The 25,305-nt window shown below is 47.9% G+C and overlaps 1 protein-coding gene across 3 annotated transcripts in view; it reads left to right on the forward strand.

Annotated features, from left to right (window-relative positions):
- The first annotated feature begins 220 nt into the window (after window positions 1–220).
- FANCA (FA complementation group A) overlaps window positions 221–25,305 on the forward strand; it is a 179,777-nt gene continuing 154,692 nt past the window's right edge. For 2 of the 3 annotated variants that reach the window (XM_063945940.1, XM_063945941.1), the window contains exons 1-4: window positions 222–399; window positions 8,380–8,492; window positions 12,465–12,558; window positions 12,752–12,894. In XM_063945940.1, the coding sequence (XP_063802010.1) occupies window positions 339–399; window positions 8,380–8,492; window positions 12,465–12,558; window positions 12,752–12,894 (411 nt within the window). In that variant the 5' untranslated portion in view covers window positions 222–338. Of the gene's footprint in view, window positions 400–8,379; window positions 8,493–12,464; window positions 12,559–12,751; window positions 12,895–25,305 lie in introns of all 3 variants that reach the window. The other variant, XM_063945942.1, reaches the window with a different exon arrangement.

Consider the following 25,305-nt stretch of genomic DNA (forward strand, 5'->3'; position numbering starts at 1 on the left):
TATCTATCTATCTAATCTATCTATCTATCTATCCTACACTGAAATGCATGATATATTACAAGTTAGCCTGTATAATCAATGGCAATACCTTTCAATTTCAGTCTATTGAAGGTTGCCATTGCCTGTACCAACATGGCTGCCATATCATGTCAGCGATCTCTAGCAGCTCACGACGCACGGCTGCGGGATTGTCCAATGAAAACGCTACGTGCAGGACGTCAGCCAATGGGAGTAAAGCGCGGTTTCCAGAGCTGAAGTGTGGCGGAAGTTGTCTCCGTTCCTGCTGTGTGTGCCTGCCCTGAGTTCTTGTCATGTAACCGCGGCTGTCTGTGGGAGCGATGTCCGCTGTGTCTGGCTCCTCCACCCGCGGCCAGAAGAGGAGCCTAGCGGATCTGCTCGGTACACCCATCATGTTAGAGGCGGTCAGCAGCCTGTGCCTCAGCAGCCTTAGTGCCACTACAAGTCCCAGCATGCCAGCTGCCGAGCCACAGGTTGCTCACCTTGTGTTCTAGCACATAGGAGTATATGCATAAATCATGTTCAAATATAGCACATGCATTTAGCATATATATATACCCGGTGTGTATGTGTGTGTGTATATATATATATATATATATATATATATATATATATTTATTTCCAAGTGTATTAGTGAATATTAATTTCCAGGTGTATTGTACCTACAATTGTATGAACCTATTGAACAGTGTCGTGTTGTTCCCCGTACATGCGGTATTGAGCAATAAAACTAACAATAAAAGTGTCTAATAGCAAAAGAAACTCTAAAAACAAGTCTAAGGGATGGCCATGAAATAGTGGCAGCGATTCTGCCATCACGGTATCCTTGCAATGGTATTTGGCCAGTGCAAATTTACTGTCAATGGTAATGTGCGCAGATAGCATTAGCAATTTGCGCTTGCGAAAACGGTGCTGTGTTCACCCCTGCACTGACGGTACGCACCATTGGCTGGCCATCGGAACGAGGTAGGCGATGGTGGGCACCTTTGCAATCCTGGAATTGAATGAAAACATTGAGCAGGAAACATCGATAGTTTCTAGCCATCAGCTTTCGATGTCCATCCCTGTGTAGAGTTTAATGAAATCTGCCCACTTTTCACCCACAATTGTCACTTTATAATACTTATCCTTCCATATCCATGCCGAAAGAGATGTGTCTTGCACTTACGCCCTTTGGTTTTGGTGGACAGGACGGGGTTTAAGGGGGTGGATAAGCACGGCCAAAGTACAGTCATGCAAAATGCATTGGTCCGCAGCGATAAAGCATTTGTCCATTTAAATTTTAGAGAGGGAAGGCCACTAATCTGTGTATTGATTTGAATGTTATCAAAACTTTCATTATGTCTTCACGTCTTAGTGTAATTTCTTTTCTCTATCGTCCTAGTGGATGCTGGGGTTCCTGAAAGGACCATGGGGAACAGCGGCTCCGCAGGAGACAGGGCACAAAAAGTAAAGCTTTTCCAGATCAGGTGGTGTGCACTGGCTCCTCCCCCTATGACCCTCCTCCAGACTCCAGTTAGATTTTTGTGCCCGGCCGAGAAGGGTGCAATCTAGGTGGCTCTCCTAAAGAGCTGCTTAGAAAAAGTTTAGCTTAGGTTTTTTATTTTACAGTGAGTCCTGCTGGCAACAGGATCACTGCAACGAGGGACTGAGGGGAGAAGAAGTGAACTCACCTGCGTGCAGGATGGATTGGCTTCTTGGCTACTGGACATCAGCTCCAGAGGGACGATCACAGGTACAGCCTGGATGGTCACCGGAGCCGCGCCGCCGGCCCCCTTGCAGATGCTGAAGTCAGAAGAGGTCCAAAATCGGCGGCTGAAGACTCCTGCAGTCTTCTAAAGGTAGCGCACAGCACTGCAGCTGTGCGCCATTTTCCTCTCAGCACACTTCACACGCAGTCACTGAGGGTGCAGGGCGCTGGGGGGGGGCGCCCTGGGAGGCAAATGTAACCTATATAAAGGCTAAAAATACCTCACATATAGCCCCCAGAGGCTATATGGAGATATTTAACCCCTGCCTGGATTCACTAAATAGCGGGAGACGAGCCCGCCAAAAAAGGGGCGGGGCCTATCTCCTCAGCACACGGCGCCATTTCCTCTCACAGCTCCGCTGGTCAGGACGGCTCCCAGGTCTCTCCCCTGCACTGCACTACAGAAACCGGGTAAAACAGAGAGGGGGGGCAAATTTATGGCGATATTTTTATATATATAAAGCAGCTATAAGGGAGCACTTATTATAAGGCTATCCCTGTTATATATAGCGCTTTTGGTGTGTGCTGGCAAACTCTCCCTCTGTCTCCCCAAAGGGCTAGTGGGTCCTGTCTTCGTTAGGAGCATTCCCTGTGTGTCTGCTGTGTGTCGGTACGTGTGTGTCGACATGTATGAGGACGATATTGGTGTGGAGGCGGAGCAATTGCCAAATATGAGGATGTCACCCCCTAGGGAGTCGACACCAGAATGGATGCCTTTATTTATGGAACTACGGGATAGTGTCAACACGCTAAAGCAGTCGTTTGACGACATGAGACGGCCGGACAATCAATTAGTGCCTGTCCAGGCGACTCAAACACCGTCAGGGGCTGTAAAACGCCCTTTGCCTCAGTCGGTCGACACAGACCCAGACACAGGCACTGACTCCAGTGGTGACGGTGACGAATCAACCGTATTTTCCAGTAGGGCCACACGTTATATGATTTTGGCAATGAAGGAGGCGTTACATTTAGCTGATACTACAGGTACCACTAAACAGGGTATTATGTGGGGTGTGAAAAAACTACCTATAGTTTTTCCTGAATCAGAAGAATTAAATGACGTGTGTAATGAAGCGTGGGTTGCTCCTGATAAAAAGCTGATAATTTCAAAGAAATTATTGGCATTATACCCTTTCCCGCCAGAGGTTAGGGAGCGCTGGGAAACATCTCCTAGGGTGGACAAGGCGCTAACACGCTTATCTAAACAAGTGGCGTTACCCTCTCCTGAGACGGCCGCACTTAAAGATCCATCAGATAGGAGGATGGAAAATATCCAAAAAAGTATATACACACATGCAGGTGTTATACTACGACCAGCTATAGCGACTGCCTGGATGTGCAGTGCTGGGGTAGTTTGGTCAGAGTCCCTGATTGAAAATATTGATACCCTGGACAGGGACAATATTTTACTGTCGTTAGAACAAATAAAGGATGCATTTCTTTATATGCGTGATGCACAGAGGGATATCTGCACACTGGCATCACGGGTAAGTGCTATGTCCATTTCGGCCAGAAGAGCTTTATGGACGCGACAGTGGACAGGCGATGCGGATTCAAAACGGCATATGGAAGTTTTGCCGTATAAAGGGGAGGAGTTATTTGGAGTCGGTCTATCAGATTTGGTGGCCACGGCTACAGCCGGGAAATCCACCTTTCTACCTCAAGTCACTCCCCAACAGAAAAAGGCACCGACTTTTCATCCGCAGCCCTTTCGTTCCTTTAAAAATAAGAGAGCAAAGGGCTATTCATATCTGCCACGAGGCAGAGGTCGAGGGAAGAGACAGCAACAGGCAGCTCCTTCCCAGGAACAGAAGCCCTCCCCGGCTTCTACAAAAGCCTCAGCATGACGCTGGGGCTTCTCAAGCGGACTCGGGGACGGTGGGCGGTCGTCTCAAAAATTACAGCGCGCAGTGGGCTCACTCGCAAGTAGATCCCTGGATCCTGCAGATAATATCTCAGGGGTACAGGTTGGAATTAGAGACAGATCCACCTCGCCGTTTCCTGAAGTCTGCTTTACCAACGTCCCCCTCCGAAAGGGAGACGGTTTTGGAAGCCATTCACAAGCTGTACTCTCAGCAGGTGATAGTCAAGGTACCTCTTCTACAACAAGGGAAGGGGTATTATTCCACTCTTTTTGTGGTACCGAAGCCGGATGGCTCGGTAAGGCCTATTCTAAATCTGAAGTCCTTGAACCTGTACATAAAGAAGTTCAAGTTCAAAATGGAGTCACTCAGAGCAGTGATAGCGAACCTGGAAGAGGGGGATTTTATGGTATCCTTGGACATCAAGGATGCGTATCTCCACGTTCCAATTTACCCCTCACACCAGGGGTACCTCAGGTTCGTTGTACAAAACTGTCACTATCAGTTTCAGACGCTGCCGTTCGGATTGTCCACGGCACCTCGGGTCTTTACAAAGGTAATGGCCGAGATGATGATTCTTCTTCGAAGAAAAGGCATATTAATTATCCCATACTTGGACGATCTCCTAATAAGAGCAAGGTCCAGAGAACAGCTAGAGATGGGATTAGCACTGTCTCAAGAAGTGCTAAAACAGCACGGGTGGATTCTGAATATTCCAAAATCCCAGTTAATGCCGACAACTCGTCTGCTGTTCCTAGGGATGATTCTGGACACGGTTCAGAAAAAGGTTTTTCTCCCGGAGGAAAAAGCCAAGGAGTTATCCGAGCTTGTCAGGAACCTCCTAAAACCAGGAAAGGTGTCTGTACATCAATGCACAAGAGTCCTGGGAAAAATGGTGGCTTCTTACGAAGCAATTCCATTCGGCAGATTCCACGCAAGAATTTTCCAAAGGGATCTGTTGGACAAATGGTCAGGGTCGCATCTTCAGATGCACCTGCGGATAACCCTGTCTCCAAGGACAAGGGTGTCTCTTCTGTGGTGGTTGCAGAGTGCTCATCTATTGGAGGGCCGCAGATTCGGCATACAGGATTGGATCCTGGTGACCACGGACGCCAGCCTGAGAGGCTGGGGAGCAGTCACACAAGGAAGAAACTTCCAGGGAGTATGGACGAGCCTGGAAACGTCTCTTCACATAAACATTCTGGAACTAAGAGCAATCTACAATGCTCTAAGCCAGGCAGAACCTCTGCTTCAGGGAAAACCGGTGTTGATCCAGTCGGACAACATCACGGCAGTCGCCCATGTGAACAGACAGGGCGGCACAAGAAGCAGGAGTGCAATGGCAGAAGCTGCAAGGATTCTTCGCTGGGCAGAGAATCATGTGATAGCACTGTCAGCAGTGTTCATCCCGGGAGTGGACAACTGGGAAGCAGACTTCCTCAGCAGACACGATCTTCACCCGGGAGAGTGGGGACTTCATCCAGAAGTCTTCCACATGCTGGTAACCCGTTGGGAAAGACCAATGGTGGACATGATGGCGTCTCGCCTCAACAAAAAACTGGACAGGTATTGCGCCAGGTCAAGAGATCCGCAGGCAATAGCTGTGGACGCGCTGGTAACGCCTTGGGTGTACCAGTCGGTGTATGTGTTTCCTCCTCTGCCTCTCATACCAAAAGTATTGAGAATTATACGGCAAAGAGGCGTAAGAACGATACTAGTGGTTCCGGATTGGCCAAGAAGGACTTGGTACCCGGAACTTCAAGAGATGATCACGGAAGATCCGTGGCCTCTACCTCTAAGGAGGGACTTGCTTCAGCAGGGTCCCTGTCTGTTTCAAGACTTACCGCGGCTGCGTTTGACGGCATGGCGGTTGAACGCCGGATCCTAAAGGAAAAAGGCATGCCGGAAGAAGTCATTCCTACTTTGATTAAAGGAAGGAAGTAACCGTGCAACATTATCACCGAATTTGGCGAAAATATGTTGCGTGGTGCGAAGATCGGAGTGCTCCGACGGAGGAATTTCAACTGGGTCGATTCCTACATTTCCTGCAATCAGGATTGTCTATGGGTCTCAAATTGGGATCTATTAAGGTTCAAATTTCGGCCCTGTCGATTTTCTTTCAAAAAGAATTGGCTTCAGTCCCTGAAGTCCAGACCTTTGTTAAGGGAGTGCTGCATATACAGCCTCCTGTGGTGCCTCCAGTGGCACCGTGGGATCTCAATGTGGTTTTGGACTTTCTAAAATCTCATTGGTTTGAACCACTAAAAAAGGTGGATTTGAAATATCTCACATGGAAAGTGACCATGCTTCTAGCCCTGGCTTCGGCCAGGAGAGTGTCAGAACTGGCAGCTTTATCTTACAAAAGCCCATATCTGATTTTCCATTCGGACAGGGCAGAACTGCGGACTCGTCCGCATTTTCTCCCTAAGGTGGTGTCAGCATTTCATCTGAACCAGCCTATTGTAGTGCCTGCGGCTACAAGTGACTTGGAGGACTCCAAGTTACTGGACGTTGTCAGAGCATTAAAAATATATATTGCAAGGACAGCTGGAGTCAGAAAATCTGACTCGTTGTTTATATTGTATGCACCCAACAAGATGGGTGCTCCTGCGTCTAAGCAGACGATTGCTCGTTGGATATGTAGCACAATCCAACTTGCACATTCTGTGGCAGGCCTGCCACAGCCTAAATCTGTAAAGGCCCACTCCACAAGGAAGGTGGGCTCATCTTGGGCGGCTGCCCGAGGGGTCTCGGCATTACAACTTTGCCGAGCAGCTACGTGGTCAGGGGAGAACACGTTTGTAAAATTTTACAAATTTGATACTCTGGCTAAGGAGGACCTGGAGTTCTCTCATTCGGTGCTGCAGAGTCATCCGCACTCTCCCGCCCGTTTGGGAGCTTTGGTATAATCCCCATGGTCCTTTCAGGAACCCCAGCATCCACTAGGACGATAGAGAAAATAAGATTTTACTTACCGATAAATCTATTTCTCGGAGTCCGTAGTGGATGCTGGGCGCCCATCCCAAGTGCGGATTATCTGCAATAATTGTACATAGTTATTGTTAACAAATTCGGGTTATTGTTGAAGGAAGCCATCTTTCAGAGGCTCCGCTGTTATCATACTGTTAACTGGGTTTAGATCACAAGTTGTACGGTGTGATTGGTGTGGCTGGTATGAGTCTTACCCGGGATTCAAAATCCTCCCTTATTGTGTACGCTCGTCCGGGCACAGTACCTAACTGGAGTCTGGAGGAGGGTCATAGGGGGAGGAGCCAGTGCACACCACCTGATCTGGAAAAGCTTTACTTTTTGTGCCCTGTCTCCTGCGGAGCCGCTGTTCCCCATGGTCCTTTCAGGAACCCCAGCATCCACTACGGACTCCGAGAAATAGATTTATCGGTAAGTAAAATCTTATTTTCACATGATGATTTTAACGTTATTGATTAATAAAAACACTGTCCAGACAAACTATATTGAGTACAGTTATTTTAGCATTTACTGTATGGCTGCTGGGAAGTCGCACCTCTTGGCATAAACCAGGCGCATATACGGCTAGTGTCTGCAGGGGTATGGCCAGGTACACATTACAGCAACCTGGATCGTGGCTGACCGGATGACGATGTACAGATACATCAGTCGCCCGTACACACAGAATGATATAGCGCTTTTTTGTTCAGTGACCGCACCCAGGAGCATACTGTCGTCTCCTGGGTCGTCACATCTGATATGCAGAACATCAGATGTAAAGATGTCGCTGATCTGCAGGAGCGTGCATTTGAGGGTACAGACTAGACGATATCCGCAGTGTCGGAAGACGTATCGTCTAATGTATACCCACCCTTAGGGATGGTCATCGATGATTCAAAATCATTGATGGTTTATGGCCGATGTAGAATACTTTTGCCATCGATGGGGGAGCACCAGATGGTTTCCCTCCATCGATGGAAAGGTATAATCAAATACTTTTTTTTTTATGTGGTGCTGGAACACTGAGCATAGCTCCGCCCCCAACACTCGCTAAGCCCCACCCCTGTTTTTTTTATTGGTCCAAGGACCAGCCAGCACCTTTCAGTGGTGACCATCGAGTGGCGCAAACCATCGATGGATCACCATAGATGGCTATCGATGGTATAATCTCTGGCAACCATCGATGGACACCCCTGCCGATGGCAGGCACGTATTCTGCCCTTGCCGTGCCGGGCACATGTAATGTGTATCCTGTCAGCTCTGCAAGATGTGCTTTTTTCAGGTCACATTTTGAGCTTGCAGTTTAGATGCAAACTCCGTCAAACTCTACTTGAGGCAAATGCACATTTGTTTTATTGACCAATCCATCAAGCAATTCATAGCCACCCATGATGTACCCGAGGACAATTGACCTCCGTCCAGATTTCTGTCATTCTCGGCCAAAAATACAGTCACCCATGAACCCAATCTGCTGTGTGTGTAACCATTAGCCGCCATTCATTTTCACGGCCCATGTTATTGGGATTACTTGCCATACATATCTGTCTAATTTGGCCACATATATTGTTGACCCCTCAAATTCTAGGGGCACACAGACATTGATATAAGGTGTAACAGTAATGTGTGCAGTTGGTGCATTCACAAGGCTAAAACACACTGGCTCTCAAAGTGCCAGTAGCCCCAGGGAAGTGACACACAATTATGCTCCACTGCAGTATTTAGCTGTATTCTGTAAAAAAAAGTTTTTTTTGTGTGTTTTACATATTTATTTCAATTTTCCAGCCAACCGACCTAAGAAACCAGACGGGAAGCCGGAATGTAGCAGTAACAGACTCCAAGAGGCAGCATTGTATCTGCTAAGCTGTCACCAGGATGTGAATCAATTTCTGTTTGAGGTGACAACAACTAAAGCTTCCAGTGTTATTTACACAAGCGTCTGCAGACGGCATTGTTTTCTGGCTTCAGGGCATTGTTTTGGCGTCATCTGTAGCATAGTTACTTGCCTGCATGTCCTATTCTTATCATACGGACTGAAGAGTATAAAAAGCACTTTTCCTATTATACGGTTTATATTGTTATAGGGATGTAGTCATAAGGTCGACATTAACATTAACAATATCAACACCACAATGTTGGCTATTGTGATGCCGACACTGTTTAAATTTCCACAAGTAACATGTTGACATTCTCAGAATGTCAGCATTAGGGTTAGGTTGCAGGGGGTGGGTGTTAGGGCTAGGCATAAGATGGAGGCGTAGGGATAAGGAACAGGAGAAGTATTCTAAAGCCGGATACACACTATAAGATTATCTGTCCAATCTTTCTGGTTGGAGTGAAAATCTGGTAATGTATGGGACCAGTTATTAGATTGCAGCCAAAGGCTTGTACCAAGCGCTGGAGTGGGTGTTGTGAGGTGTGCGGATAAAAATGATTAACATAAAAATGAAATAATTAATACATATACAGCTAGAATAAAAATAAATGAAAATATAATAAAAATGAAAATAAAATTGAAATGAAAATAAAACAAATGGAAATAATAGGTCAAAATAAAATAATATAACATTAATATAAAGTGAGTGTTTAGAAGGAAAGTAGGAACATTAAAAGCATATAGATAAGAGAATCAAATCATAATCGGTCAATTGGCCAGAATATTTGCAGTCTCCTATGGATCAGTCGGTAACGGGTGCTTGCTTGAGGATATGGCAGTCACTTTTTAGGCCATACTGGTTAAAATTCTATCCCTGACTTACCCTATAGTTCTCTGGAGGGTTCCACTGGAAGCTCCTTCAGTTTAGTAGCAGTTCCACTCACTCACTAGGTGTACGCCCGTTGCCGCTAAGGTGGTGCTGTTTTCTGTGATTGCGGCGCTGTCTTGCTGCTGTTCCCACTCATCTGCTCTCAGTGTATTGGACCAAATGACAATCATCCATTTGCTCCCAAATGCCAGAAAATGTGCAAAAATGGTCGTTCAGATAAATTGGTTAAATCAAATGGATTTAACCCATTTGTGTAAATGTCCATTATTACCTATTTTCCGGTGTTTGGGAGCAAATGGTCAATTGTTTTTTTGTTCCCATACATTACCAGATTTTCATTCTAACCAGAAAGATTGGACATGACCTCAGGGACCGAGATGCTGAACTTGCGCTGTCAGCCTGAAAGTGACTGCTGGGTCACCTGGGAGATATGACTACATTCTAACATGTCGCATTTTATCAGTGTCTACATTATGGCAGCCGACATAACATACCTCACCCCCTCTTGTATCAGGATTAAATGCATCTTTCTGTCTCATCATGCAGCTATGTTCCAATGTATTGAAGCATCAAGAGACACAGTTCTTACACAATTGCTACATGTAGGTGACAAGAAAGCCCTAATAGCAAAGTATAACATGGCAGTGCATTATTTATCTGCAGTGACATCACTGGACATTACCCACAAATCTCTCTGTTAGCTATGAGACAGGAAGCCTATCCCTGCGGCTCCTGCACAGCCTCATACTTCCCTGGACCTTAGTGATGCGAGAGAGAGAAGCTCCTGCATATTGTATATAGAGATGGCAATTATCACTGAGGTGGGAAAATGTCATGCTGGGGATATTATAAGTATATAATAAACTTTCTAAACATATGGAATTATAAAATTACACACTCTTTTTATCAGTAACTAGCTGGAGTACCCGGGATTTTAAGAATGTCTGTTTACAAAAATAAATGTAAATATTAAACACACAATAGCTGAATACTCGTGCTTCGCTTAAGGTCCATACACACTTAACGATAAAATGAGCAACGTCGCTCATTTTCCCCCTCCTTGAGCGACGTCGCTCATTTTATCGTCAAGTGTGTATGCCGCCAGCGACGACCGATGCGCGGCCCCGCGGGTCGGCAATGATCGTCGCTGTCGGTAGGGCATGCATGAAGGATGTGGACTGTCGTCCACGACCTTCATGCAGGGCTGGCGGGGGCGTGACGCCACTGAGCGATATGAGCGGTCATATCGCTCAGTGTGTACAGGCGGCCGCAGACCGGCCGGCCCGGGAGGGGGAAACATTAAACGATGTTGCTCACAGAGCGACTTCATCTAATATGTATGGGCCTTAAGGGATGAGGATGGTAAATGCAAATGATAGTTGTTCATTAATTTACGTTGGTTGGAGATCTAGTATATAGGCATATCTTGCTTCCCGGACGCACTTTGTGTAGTGGCCGAACCCCTTTTTGGTCTCCCAAGGGACCCTGCTCTTCCCAATATACAACTCTCTCTGTGGCTTCCTGCTGCCTCCATTCCCCTCCTCACATCATGTCACTGCCCCTGTCACGTGCAGCCCTGTCCTCACTGACATCACTCATCTCCTGATATACTCTGTGCTGCTGGGGACTCGCTCTTCCCACTATATAACTCTCTGTCTGTGGCTTCCTGCTGCCTCCATTCCCCTCCTCACATCATGTCAATGCCCCTGTGAAATTAGTGTTTTTTTTACAGTTTCTTATACAGTGCAGCACATTATGTATCTCCTGATAAACTCTGTGCTGCTGGGGGGACCATGCTACTTCCACTATATAACTCTGAGTGTGGGTTTGTGCTACCTCCATTCCCCTCCTCACATCATGTCACTGGCCCTGTCACATGCAGCCCTGTCATCAGTGACATATCATGCATGTCCTGATATAGTCTGTGCTGCTGGCCCACCCCTAGGGGTGCTAGTGGTGTGTTTGTTCCCAGCTTGTAAGTCATATGTGTACCAAGTTTTTTGTAAATAGGTCCAGGCATTCGGGAGTTATGCTGTTTCCTGAAATACTCTGTGCTGCTGTCCCACGCCTAGGGGTGTCTAACCCCCACAGAGTTTGTTCCCAGATTGTAAGTAAGATGCGTACCAAGTTTGGTGTAAAGTGCTCCAGGCCTTCCATAGTTATGCTGTCTGCTGACATACTCTGTGCTGCTGTCCCACCCCTAGGGGTGCTAGGGGTGTCTGACCCCCACAGTGTTTGTTCCCAGAGTGTAAGTCATATGTGTACCAAGTTTGGTGTAAATTCCTGCAGGCATTCCAGAGTTATGCTGTCTGCTGAAATACTCAGTACTGCTGCCTCACCGCTAGGGGTGTCTTCCCCCCACAGTGTTTGTTTCTAGAGTGTAAGGCAGATGTGTACCAATTTTGGAGTACAGGGGTCTAGCAATTCCGCAGTTATGCTGTCTCCTGATATACTCTGTGCTGCTGTCCCGCCCCCTAGGGGTGCTAGGGATGTAAAAAAATTTTTTAGTTGCTTCCGGCGTGTTTTAATACGCTCGTATATGCCAAATTTCACGATCTTCGCTTGTAAACTGAGGATTTGTATAGAAAGACAGACAGAAGGACACATTTTCACTTTTATATAGTAGGTTATCATCCCCAGAAACTTGTGTGTGCCAGATGCATTTTGTATGATTTGCTGCATACTGAATCCTTTTACAGACAATTTAGTTAAATGTCGTTCTGAATCCATACTGTTGTTTGTGTGATAAAATTAAAGTTGTAAGTTTGCAAAATCTATTTAATACCTAATTGTTGCTAGAAGAAGCAAAACCTGTATTTCCTGGTGTCAGGATTTTATATAGTTCATAATCTGCTAATCTTGTCTAAAGCCCTTCAATTGGTAACACCCTACGTTATGTGTACATACTTTTATTGTATGGAGGAAATAATATATCACTTAATTGACATCCTATACCTCACAAATGCTGCTATAGCGGGCAGTTGTCCTATTAATTGCCACAAAGTCGCAGGTTTAGAAAGCCGGGCACCAAGGACACATCTGCCTCCAAGTACAGACAAACACGCCTGAATACTTGATTGAAATGTTTTTATCACTCTCCATTAGGCAGAGGGTCCGTCATGCAAGAAACTGTCTAACGGTGAGAGCTCGGACCCCAGGCGGCCTCTGAAACACACCCCACTTACAGAGGAATTTATTGGTAAGTTAGCATTACTTTTTCAGTGTATACCCTTTACTTCTGGTCGGGAATGTGACCATTATAGGCCGTCGTCCAAACCCCAAATAAATGTTAAGAATGTACTATTATGTGATAAACATACAGTAGCAACCGTGATGCCTTGTTCTGTTGTGCAGCAGGTACAGTACACTGACCTTGTCTCTCTTTCTTCAAGGCGCCACTTTACGAGATCAGGCTTTACATTTGGGCTTCCCGCCTAATATACTCGGGGCCAGAGCAGCTGTCTCCAACATCCAACAGATTTGCCAAAGTTCTGCGGAGAGCACGCAGGGGGAGGTGCTCAGTCAGGACCAGCGGGTGAGCACAGTTCCATGCGAAACCTTTGTTACTTTGTGTATACATGAATACACTTGCAGTGGGCAAAGATATTGATTATTTTAGCGATGTAATGTCTAAAAATCTGTAATGATTGGATATTTGATGGTGCACAATATGAAGGAAAAGATCTCATAGCATGTAACGTTATGTCAGATATGGGTATCGGGTACAATTATATGGAGAATCATTGCCAGTGTGTCCTACCTTCAAGGGAAAACGTGTATTTTTAATGTGAATTGCTCATTTTTATATGCTTGCGGATGTTTAATTCCTCCCGTATTTTTTATTTCTCTAACGTCCTAGAAGATGCTGGGGACTCCGTAAGGACCATGGGGATAGACGGGCTCCGCAGGAGACATGGGCACTTTAAGAAAGACTTTGGGTCTGGGTGTGCACTGGCTCCTCCCTCTATGCCCCTCCTCCAGACCTCAGTTTGATACTGTGCCCAGTGGAGACTGGGTGCTTTCAGGGAGCTCTCCTGAGTTTCCTGTCAGAAAGTATTTTAATTAGGTTTTTTATTTTCAGGGAGCCTGCTGGCAACAGTCTCCCTGCATCGAGGGACTGAGGAGAGAGAAACAGACCTACTTCTGTGAGTTTCAAGGCTCTGTTTCTTAGGCTACTGGACACCATTAGCTCCAGAGGGATCGGTACGCAGGTCTCACCCTCGCCGTCCGTCCCAGAGCCGCGCCGCCGTCCTCCTCGCAGAGCCGGAAGATAGAAGCCGGGTGAGTATGAGAAGAAAAGAAGACTTCAGAGGCGGCAGAAGACATCTTGATCTTCATAGAGGTAACGCACAGCAGTGAAGCTGTGCACCATTGCTCCCATTCACCTCACACACATCTGTCACTGTAAGGGTGCAGGGCGCAGGGGGGGCGCCCTGGGCAGCAATATAAACCTCTCCTGTGGCAAAAGTACATATACACATGTACAGCTGGGCACTGTACATGTATATAAAGAGCCCCCGCCATGTTTTTAAGAATTTTGAGCGGGACAGAAGCCCGCCACCGAGGGGGCGGGGCTTCTCCCTCAGCACTCACCAGCGCCATTTTCTCCACAGCACAGCGCTGAGAGGAAGCTCCCCGGACTCTCCCCTGCTTACTCACGGTGACAGAGGGTTTTCAAGAGGGGGGGGGGCACATAATTGGCGCATATACATACATAAAGGCGCTACTGGGTAAACATTCTGTGTTTTTCCTGGGTCATATAGCGCTGGGGTGTGTGCTGGCATACTCTCTCTCTGTGTCTCCAAAGGGCCTGGTGGGGAACCTGTCTTCAGAAAAAAGCTTCCCTGTGTGTGTGTGTGTGTGTGTGTGTGGGGTGTGTCGGTACTCGTGTGTCGACATGTATGAGGTTGAAGGCTCACCTAAGGAGGAGGGGGAGTGTATGAATATAAGGTCTCTGTCGGCAGCGCCGACACCTGACTGGATGGATATGTGGAATGTCTTAAGTGCTAATGTAAATTTATTGCACAAAAAATTAGACAAAGCTGAAGCTAGGGAACAGTCAGGGAGTCAACCCATGTCTGTCCCAATGTCGCCGGGACCTTCGGGGTCTCAGAAGCGCCCACTATCCCAAATAGTTGACACAGATACCGACACGGATTCAGACTCCAGTGTCGACTACGATGATTCAAAATTACAGCCAAAAGTGGCTAAATGTATTCGATATATGATTATTGCAATAAAAGATGTTTTGCATAACACAGAGGAACCCCCTGTCCCTGACACGAGGGTACACATGTATAAAGGAAAGAAACCTGAGGTAACTTTTCCATCCTCACATGAGCTGAACGAATTATGCGAAAAAGCTTGGGAAACTCCAGACAAAAATCTGCAGATTCCTAAAAGGATTCTTATGGCGTATCCTTTCCCGCCAACGGACAGAATACGGTGGGAATCCTCCCCTAGGGGAGACAAAGCATTGACACGCTTATCAATACAGATAGCGCTGCCATTCCAAGATACGGCTACCCTCAAGGATCTTGCTGACCGCAAGCAGGAGGTTACCTTGAAGTCCATTTACACACATTCTGGTACGATACTCAGACCGGCAATTGCGTCGGCCTGGGTTTGTAGTGATGTAGCAGCATGGACAGATTCCTTATCAGCGGAAATTGAGACCCTAGATAAGGATACCATTTTAATGACCCTAGGGCATATAAAAGATGCTGTGTTATATATGAGGGATGCTCAAAGAGACATTAGTTTACTGGGTTCCAGAATAAACGCTATGTCTATTTCTGCTAGGCGAGTCTTATGGACCCGACAGTGGACAGGTGATGCCGACTCAAAGAGGCATATGGAGTTTTTACCTTACAAGGGTGAGAAATTATTTGGAGAAGGCCTCTCAGACCTCATCTTCACAGCTACGGCAGGTAAATCGAATTTTTTGCCTTATGTTCCCTCACAACCTAAAAAAGCACCTCAATGCAGTCCTTTCGTTCAAATAAAAGCAAAAGAGTACGAGGTGCATCCTTTCTTGCCAGAGGTAAGGGCAGAGGGAAAAAGCTGCACAACACAGCTAGTTCCCAGGAACAGAAGTCCTCCCCGGCCTCTGCAAAATCCACCGCATGACGCTGGGGCTCCCCTGGGGGAGTCCGCTCCAGTTGGGGCACGTCTTCAACTTTTCAGCCACATCTGGGTTCACTCACAGGTGGATCCCTGGGCAATAGAAATTGTTTCTCAGCGATACAAGCTGGAATTCGAAGAGGTGCCCCCTCGCCGGTTTTTCAAATCGGCGCTAGCGACTTCTCCCCTAGAAAGGGAGATAGTGTTACATGCGATTCACACATTGTGTCTTCAACAAGTGGTGGTCGAGGTTCCCCTGCTTCAAAGAGGGAAGGGATACTACTCAACTCTGTTTGTGGTACCGAAACCGGACGGCTCGGTCAGACCCATTTTGAATTTAAAATCCCTGAACCTTTACTTAAAACGGTTCAAGTTCAAGATGGAATCGCTGAGAGCGGTCATCGCCAGCCTGGAAGGGGGGGATTTTATGGTATCTCTGGACATAAAGGATGCATACCTTTATGTTCCCATATATCCACCTCATCAGGCGTACCTGAGATTTGCGGTACAGGATTGTCATTACCAATTTCAGACGTTGCCGCTTGGGCTTTCCACGGCCCCGAGGATTTTCACCAAGGTAATGGCGGAAATGATGGTGCTCCTGCGCAAGCAGGGTGTCACAATTATCCCATACTTGGACGATCTCCTCATAAAAGCGAGATCACGAGAGAAATTACTGAACAGCGTATCACTTTCACTGAAGGTGTTACAGCAACACGGCTGGATTCTCAATATCCCGAAGTCACAGCTGGTTCCTACGACTCGTCTGACCTTCTTGGGCATGATTCTGGACACAGACCAGAAAAGGGTTTTTCTTCCAACAGAAAAAGCTCAAGAACTCATGACTCTGATCAGGAACCTATTGAAGCCAAAACAGGTGTCAGTGCATCACTGCACTCGAGTCCTGGGAAAGATGGTGGCATCATACGAAGCCATTCCCTTCGGCAAGTTCCATGCGAGGACTTTCCAATGGGACCTACCTGACAAGTGGTCCGGGCCACATCTACAAATTCATCAGTGGATCACCCTGTCCCCCAGGGCCAGGGTATCTCTCCTGTGGTGGCTGCAGAGTGCTCACCTCCTAGAGGGCCGCAGGTTCGGCATTCAGGACTGGATCCTGGTGACCACGGATGCGAGCCTCCGAGGTTGGGGAGCAGTCACACAGGGAAGAAATTTCCAAGGTCTTTGGTCAAGTCTAGAGACTTGTCTCCACATCAACATCCTGGAACTGAGGGCCATACACAACGCCCTACGTCAAGCGGAGGTATTACTTCGCGACCAACCAGTTCTGATTCAGTCAGACAACGTCACCGCAGTAGCTAATGTAAACCGCCAAGGCGGCACAAGGAGCAGAGTGGCGATGGTGGAAGCCACCAGAATTCTTCGCTGGGCGGAGAATCATGTAACCGCACTGTCAGCAGTGTTCATTCCGGGAGTGGACAACTGGGAAGCAGACTTCCTCAGCAGACACGACCTACATCCGGGAGAGTGGGGACTTCATCAGGAAGTCTTTGCGCAGATTGCAAGTCGGTGGGGACTGCCCCAGATAGACATGATGGCGTCCCGTCTCAACAAAAAGCTACAAAGGTATTGCGCCAGGTCAAGAGATCCTCAGGCGGTAGCTGTGGACGCCCTAGTGACACCGTGGGTGTTCCGGTCGGTCTATGTATTTCCTCCTCTTCCCCTCATACCTAAGGTGTTGAGAATAATAAGAAAAAGAGGAGTGAGAACAATTCTCATTGTTCCAGATTGGCCACGAAGGACCTGGTATCCGGATCTGCAGGAGATGCTCACAGAAGATCCGTGTCCTCTTCCTCTAAGACAGGACCTGTTGCAACAGGGGCCCTGTCTGTTCCAAGACTTACCGCGACTGCGTTTGACGGCATGGCGGTTGAACGCCGGATCCTAGCGGAAAAAGGTATTCCGGATGAGGTCATTCCTACACTAATGAAGGCTAGGAAGCACGTGACATCAAAACATTATCACCGAATATGGCGAAAATATGTTTTTTGGTGTGAGGCCAGGAATGCTCCTACGGAAGAATTCCATCTAGGCCGTTTTCTTCACTTCCTACAAACTAGAGTGAATTTGGGCCTAAAATTAGAATCTATTAAGGTTCAGATTTCGGCCTTATCCATTTTCTTTCAAAAGGAATTGGCCTCTCTCCCAGAAGTACAGACGTTTGTGAAGGGAGTACTGCATATTCAGCCTCCTTTTGTACCTTTCGGTGGCGCCTTGGGACCTTAACGTGGTGTTAAGTTTCCTTAAGTCACATTGGTTTGAACCACTTAAAATGGTGGAGTTGAAAAATCTCACTTGGAAGGTGGTTATGTTGTTAGCCTTGGCTTCGGCTAGGCGAGTTTTGGAATTAGCTGCTTTATCACATAAAAGCCCCTATCTGGTTTTCCATATGAATAGTGCAGAATTGCGGACTCGTCCTCAATTCCTACCTAAAGTGGTCTCATCTTTTCATATGAACCAACCTATTGTCGTGCCTGTGGCTACGCGTGACTTGGAGGATTCCGAGTCCCTTGATGTGGTCAGGGCTTTGAAAATTTACGTGGCCAGAACGGCTAGAGTCAGGAAGACAGAAGCACTGTTTGTCCTGAATGCAGCCAACAAGGTTGGCGCTCCCGCTTCAAAACATACTATTGCTCGCTGGATCTGTAACACGATTCAGCAGGCGCATTCTACGGCAGGATTGCCGTTACCAAAATCGGTTAAGGACCATTCCACTAGGAAGGTGGGCTCTTCTTGGGCGGCTGCCCGAGGGGTCTCGGCACTACAGCTGTGCAGAGCTGCTACTTGGTCGGGGTCAAACACCTTTGCAAAGTTCTATAAGTTTGATACCCTGGCTGAGGAGGACCTCCTGTTTGCTCAATCGGTGCTGCAGAGTGATCCGCACTCTCCCGCCCGTTTGGGAACTTTGGTATAATCCCCATGGTCCTTACGGAGTCCCCAGCATCCTCTAGGACGTTAGATAAAATAAGATTTTAAACCTACCGGTAAATCTTTTTCTCGTAGTCCGTAGAGGATGCTGGGCGCCCGTCCCAAGTGCGGACTACTTCTGCAAGACTTTTATATAGTTATTGCTTACATAAGGGTTATGTTATAGTTTCATCGGTTTTGGACTGATGCTATGTTGTTTTTTCATACTGTTAACTAGATAGTATATCACAAGTTATACGGTGTGATTGGTGTGGCTGGTATGAATCTTGCCCTTGGATTAACTAAAATCCTTTCCTCGTACTGTCTGTCTCCTCTGGGCACAGTTTCTCTGAGGTCTGGAGGAGGGGCATAGAGGGAGGAGCCAGTGCACACCCAGATCCAAATTCTTTCTTAAAGTGCCCATGTCTCCTGCGGAGCCCGTCTACCCCCATGGTCCTTACGGAGTCCCCAGCATCCTCTACGGACTACGAGAAAAAGATTTACCGGTAGGTTTAAAATCTTATTTCTCTATCGTCCTAGTGGATGCTGGGGTTCCTGAAAGGACCATGGGGGAATAGCGGCTCCGCAGGAGACAGGGCACAAAAAGTAAAGTTTTTCCAGATCAGGTGGTGTGCACTGGCTCCTCCCCCTATGACCCTCCTCCAGACTCCAGTTAGATTTTTGTGCCCGGCCGAGAAGGGTGCAATTCTAGGTGGCTCTCATAAAGAGCTGCTTAGAGAAAGTTTAGCTTAGGTTTTTTATTTTACAGTGATTCCTGCTGGCAACAGGATCACTGCAACGAGGGACAGAGGGGAGAAGAAGTGAACTCACCTGCGTGCAGGATGGATTGGCTTCTTGGCTACTGGACATCAGCTCCAGAGGGACGATCACAGGTACAGCCTGGATGGTCACCGGAGCCGCGCCGCCGGCCCCCTTGCAGATGCTGAAGTAAGAAGAGGCCCAGAATCGGCGGCTGAAGACTCCTGCAGTCTTCTAAAGGTAGCGCACAGCACTGCAGCTGTGCGCCATTTTCCTCTCAGCACACTTCACACGCAGTCACTGAGGGTGCAGGGCGCTGGGGGGGGGCGCCCTGGGAGGCAAATGAAAACCTATTAAAAGGCTAAAAATACCTCACATATAGCCCCCAGAGGCTATATGGAGATATTTAACCCCTGCCTGGATTCACAAAATAGCGGGAGACGAGCCCGCCGGAAAAGGGGCGGGGCCTATCTCCTCAGCACACGGCGCCATTTCCTCTCACAACTCCGCTGGTCAGGACGGCTCCCAGGTCTCTCCCCTGCACTGCACTACAGAAACAGGGTAAAACAGAGAGGGGGGGCAAATTTAATGGCAATATTTTGATATATATAAAGCAGCTATAAGGGAGCACTTATTATAAGGCTATCCCTGTCATATATAGCGCTTTTTGGTGTGTGCTGGCAGACTCTCCCTCTGTCTCCCCAAAGGGCTAGTGGGTCCTGTTTTCGTTTAGAGCATTCCCTGTGTGTCTGCTGTGTGTCGGTACGTGTGTGTCGACATGTATGAGGACGATATTGGTGTGGAGGCGGAGCAATTGCCAAATATGGGGATGTCACCTCCTAGGGGGTCGACACCAGAATGGATGCCTTTATTTGTGGAATTACGGGATAGCGTCAACTCGCTTAAGCAGTCGTTTGACGACATGAGGCGGCCGGACAATCAATTAGTGCCTGTCCAGGCGCCTCAAACACCGTCACGGGCTGTAAAACGCCCTTTGCCTCAGTCAGTCGACACAGACCCAGACACAGGCACTGATTCCAGTGGTGACGGTGACGAATCAACCGTATTTTCCAGTAGGGCCACACGTTATATGATTTTGGCAATGAAGGAGGCGTTACATTTAACTGATACTACAGGTACCACTAAACAGGGTATTATGTGGGGTGTGAAAAAACTACCTATAGTTTTTCCTGAATCAGAAGAATTAAATGACGTGTGTGATGAAGCGTGGGTTGCCCCTGATAAAAAGCTGATAATTTCAAAGAAATTATTGGCATTATACCCTTTCCCGCCAGAGGTTAGGGAGCGCTGGGAAACACCTCCTAGGGTGGACAAGGCGCTAACACGCTTATCTAAACAAGTGGCGTTACCCTCTCCTGAGACGGCCGCACTTAAAGATCCATCAGATAGGAGGATGGAAAATATCCAAAAAAGTATATACACACATGCAGGTGTTATACTACGACCAGCTATAGCGACAGCCTGGATGTGCAGTGCTGGGGTAGTTTGGTCAGAGTCCCTGATTGAAAATATTGATACCCTGGACAGGGACAATATTCTACTGTCGTTAGAACAAATAAAGGATGCATTTCTTTATATGCGTGATGCACAGAGGGATATCTGCACACTGGCATCACGGGTAAGTGCTATGTCCATTTCGGCCAGAAGAGCTTTATGGACGCGACAGTGGACAGGCGATGCGGATTCAAAACGGCATATGGAAGTTTTGCCGTATAAAGGGGAGGAGTTATTTGGAGTCGGTCTATCAGATTTGGTGGCCACGGCTACAGCCGGGAAATCCACCTTTCTACCTCAAGTCACTCCCCAACAGAAAAAGGCACCGACTTTTCAACCGCAGCCCTTTCGTTCCTTTAAAAATAAGAGAGCAAAGGGCTATTCATATCTGCCACGAGGCAGAGGTCGAGGGAAGAGACAGCAACACGCAGCTCCTTCCCAGGAACAGAAGCCCTCCCCGGCTTCTACAAAAGCCTCAGCATGACGCTGGGGCTTCTCAAGCGGACTCGGGGACGGTGGGCGGTCGTCTCAAAAATTACAGCGCGCAGTGGGCTCACTCGCAGGTAGATCCCTGGATCCTGCAGATAATATCTCAGGGGTACAGGTTGGAATTAGAGACAGATCCACCTCGCCGTTTCCTGAAGTCTGCTTTACCAACGTCCCCTTCCGAAAGGGAGACGGTTTTGGAAGCCATTCACAAGCTGTACTCTCAGCAGGTGATAGTCAAGGTACCTCTTCTACAACAAGGGAAGGGGTATTATTCCACTCTATTTGTGGTACCGAAGCCGGATGGCTCGGTAAGGCCTATTCTAAATCTGAAGTCCTTGAACCTGTACATAAAGAAGTTCAAGTTCAAGATGGAGTCACTCAGAGCAGTGATAGCGAACCTGGAAGAAGGGGACTTTATGGTATCCTTGGACATCAAGGATGCGTATCTCCACGTTCCAATTTACCCCTCACACCAGGGGTACCTCAGGTTCGTTGTACAAAACTGTCACTATCAGTTTCAGACGCTGCCGTTTGGTTTGTCCACGGCACCTCGGGTCTTTACAAAGGTAATGGCCGAGATGATGATTCTTCTTCGAAGAAAAGGCGTATTAATTATCCCATACTTGGACGATCTCCTAATAAGGGCAAGGTCCAGAGAACAGCTAGAGATGGGATTAGCACTATCTCAAGAGGTGCTAAAGCAGCACGGATGGATTCTGAATATTCCAAAATCCCAATTAATGCCGACAACTCGTCTGCTGTTCCTAGGGATGATTCTGGACACGGTTCAGAAAAAGGTTTTTCTTCCCGAGGAAAAAGCCAAGGAGTTATCCGACCTGGTCAGGAACCTCCTAAAACCAGGAAAGGTGTCTGTACATCAATGCACAAGAGTCCTGGGAAAAATGGTGGCTTCTTACGAAGCAATTCCATTCGGCAGATTCCATGCAAGAATTTTCCAAAGGGATCTGTTGGACAAATGGTCAGGGTCGCATCTTCAGATGCACCTGCGGATAACCCTGTCTCCAAGGACAAGGGTATCTCTTCTGTGGTGGTTGCAGAGGGCTCATCTATTGGAGGGCCGCAGATTCGGCATACAGGATTGGATCCTGGTGACCACGGACGCCAGCCTGAGAGGCTGGGGAGCAGTCACACAAGGAAGAAACTTCCAGGGAGTGTGGTCGAGCCTGGAAAAGTCTCTTCACATAAACATTCTGGAACTAAGAGCAATCTACAATGCTCTAAGCCAGGCGGAACCTCTGCTTCAAGGAAGACCGGTGTTGATCCAGTCGGACAACATCACGGCAGTCGCCCATGTAAACAGACAGGGCGGCACAAGAAGCAGGAGTGCAATGGCAGAAGCTGCCAGGATCCTTCGCTGGGCGGAGAATCACGTGATAGCACTGTCAGCAGTGTTCATCCCGGGCGTGGACAACTGGGAAGCAGACTTCCTCTGCAGACACGATCTTCACCCGGGAGAGTGGGGACTTCATCCAGAAGTTTTCCACATGCTAATAAACCGTTGGGAAAGACCAATGGTGGACATGATGGCGTCTCGCCTCAACAAAAAACTGGACAGGTATTGCGCCAGGTCAAGAGATCCGCAGGCAATAGCTGTGGACGCGCTGGTAACACCTTGGGTGTACCAGTCGGTGTATGTGTTTCCTCCTCTGCCTCTCATACCAAAGGTATTGAGAATCATACGGCAAAGCGGAGTAAGAACGATACTAGTGGCTCCGGATTGGCCAAGAAGGTCTTGGTACCCGGAACTTCAAGAGATGGTCACGGACGATCCGTGGCCTCTACCTCTGAGAAGGGACCTGCTTCAACAGGGTCCCTGTCTCTTTCAAGACTTACCGCGGCTGCGTTTGACGGCATGGCGGTTGAACGCCAGATCCTAAAAGGAAAAGGCATTCCAGAAGAAGTCATTCCTACCTTGATTAAGGCAAGAAAGGAAGTCACCGCGAAGCATTATCACCGCATTTGGCGGAAATATGTTGCGTGGTGCGAAGATCGGAGTGCTCCGACGGAGGAATTTCAACTGGGTCGTTTCCTACATTTCCTGCAATCAGGATTGTCTGTGGGTCTCAAATTGGGATCTATTAAGGTTCAAATTTCGGCCCTGTCAATATTCTTCCAAAAAGAATTGGCCTCAGTCCCTGAGGTCCAGACTTTTGTCAAAGGAGTACTGCATATACAGCCTCCTGTGGTGCCTCCGGTGGCACCATGGGATCTAAATGTAGTTTTAGATTTCCTCAAATCCCATTGGTTTGAACCACTAAAAAATGTGGATTTGAAATATCTCACATGGAAAGTGACTATGTTACTGGCCCTGGCTTCCGCCAGGAGAGTATCTGAACTGGCGGCTTTATCTTATAAAAGCCCTTATTTAATTTTCCATTCGGATAGGGCAGAGCTGCGGACGCGTCCGCATTTTCTCCCTAAGGTGGTATCAGCGTTTCACCTGAACCAGCCTATTGTAGTGCCTGCGGCTACAAGCGACTTGGAGGACTCCAAGTTGTTGGACGTTGTCAGAGCTTTAAAAATATACATTTCAAGGACGGCTGGAGTCAGAAAATCTGACTCGCTGTTTATACTGTATGCACCCAACAAGTTGGGTGCGCCTGCTTCTAAGCAGTCGATTGCTCGTTGGATTTGTAACGCAATTCAACTTGCACATTCTGTGGCAGGCCTGCCACAGCCTAAATCTGTTAAGGCCCATTCCACAAGGAAGGTGGGCTCATCTTGGGCGGCTGCCCGAGGGGTCTCGGCATTACAACTCTGCCGAGCAGCTACGTGGTCAGGGGAGAACACGTTTGTAAAATTCTACAAATTTGATACCCTGGCAAAAGAGGACCTGGAGTTCTCTCATTCGGTGCTGCAGAGTCATCCGCACTCTCCCGCCCGTTTGGGAGCTTTGGTATAATCCCCATGGTCCTTTCAGGAACCCCAGCATCCACTAGGACGATAGAGAAAATAAGAATTTACTTACCGATAATTCTATTTCTCGGAGTCCGTAGTGGATGCTGGGCGCCCATCCCAAGTGCGGATTATCTGCAATACTTGTACATAGTTATTGTTAACTAATTCGGGTTATTGTTTAGGGAGCCATCTTTCAGAGGCTCCTCTGTTATCATACTGTTAACTGGGTTTAGATCACAAGTTGTACGGTGTGATTGGTGTGGCTGGTATGAGTCTTACCCGGGATTCAAAATCCTCCCTTATTGTGTACGCTCGTCCGGGCACAGTACCTAACTGGAGTCTGGAGGAGGGTCATAGGGGGAGGAGCCAGTGCACACCACCTGATCTGGAAAAGCTTTACTTTTTGTGCCCTGTCTCCTGCGGAGCCGCTATTCCCCCATGGTCCTTTCAGGAACCCCAGCATCCACTACGGACTCCGAGAAATAGAATTATCGGTAAGTAAATTCTTATTTTTTTCTTTGTCAGCCACTAGGGCACACTGGCTCAACATCAAGACTGTGGGGTGATGATGGTGGCTTACTTGGAGCTGGCACTTTAAATCTAAAAAGTGAAACAGACTCCTCCCCCTCTATCCCCCATCATGCCTCAGTTTTGAATTTGTGCCGAGGGAGCCGGTCACTGCTGACTGAGCTCCTGCATAGTAATATTACTTGACTTTATTTCAATTTTCTTTTTTCTTCTTTCTTGGGACTTAGTTCCCTTAGCCTCAGGAACCCTTCGCCACTTGTCCAGAGAAGTAGGGTCCGGATCACACACCAGCAGCAAGCTGCACAGGAGAACAGTGCTTAACCAAAGAAGCACTGTTCCTCCCAGCACAGCCGCATCCTGAGGCTCCAGATTGGGGAGGGAGCCTCCTTGTAGGCACAGCGGCTGGCCTCCATCCACTCCTCTGCCCGGTCACACTAGCCGCGATAGTGGCGGGACTTCCGCTGCACTGCCGCGCGGTAGCGTGGGGAAATAGTGCGCGCCTGCTCCCAGCTATCTCTTCAGCGACGGCTTTGAGGTCTTCCTGCGGTGACAGTGCACAGCGCGGCAGTGTGAGAGAAGAGTGCGGCATCCGCTTCCAGTTTGTCCTCCTCTCCCCGCTGTGTCTGGTTCGCGGCGCAGCGGCGTGGGGGGAATGAGTGGTTCCTCTGTACATTGTGGAGCGGCC

Source organism: Pseudophryne corroboree, chromosome 11 (genome assembly GCF_028390025.1).
Source record: "Pseudophryne corroboree isolate aPseCor3 chromosome 11, aPseCor3.hap2, whole genome shotgun sequence".
NCBI classification, from domain to species: Eukaryota; Metazoa; Chordata; class Amphibia; order Anura; family Myobatrachidae; genus Pseudophryne; species Pseudophryne corroboree.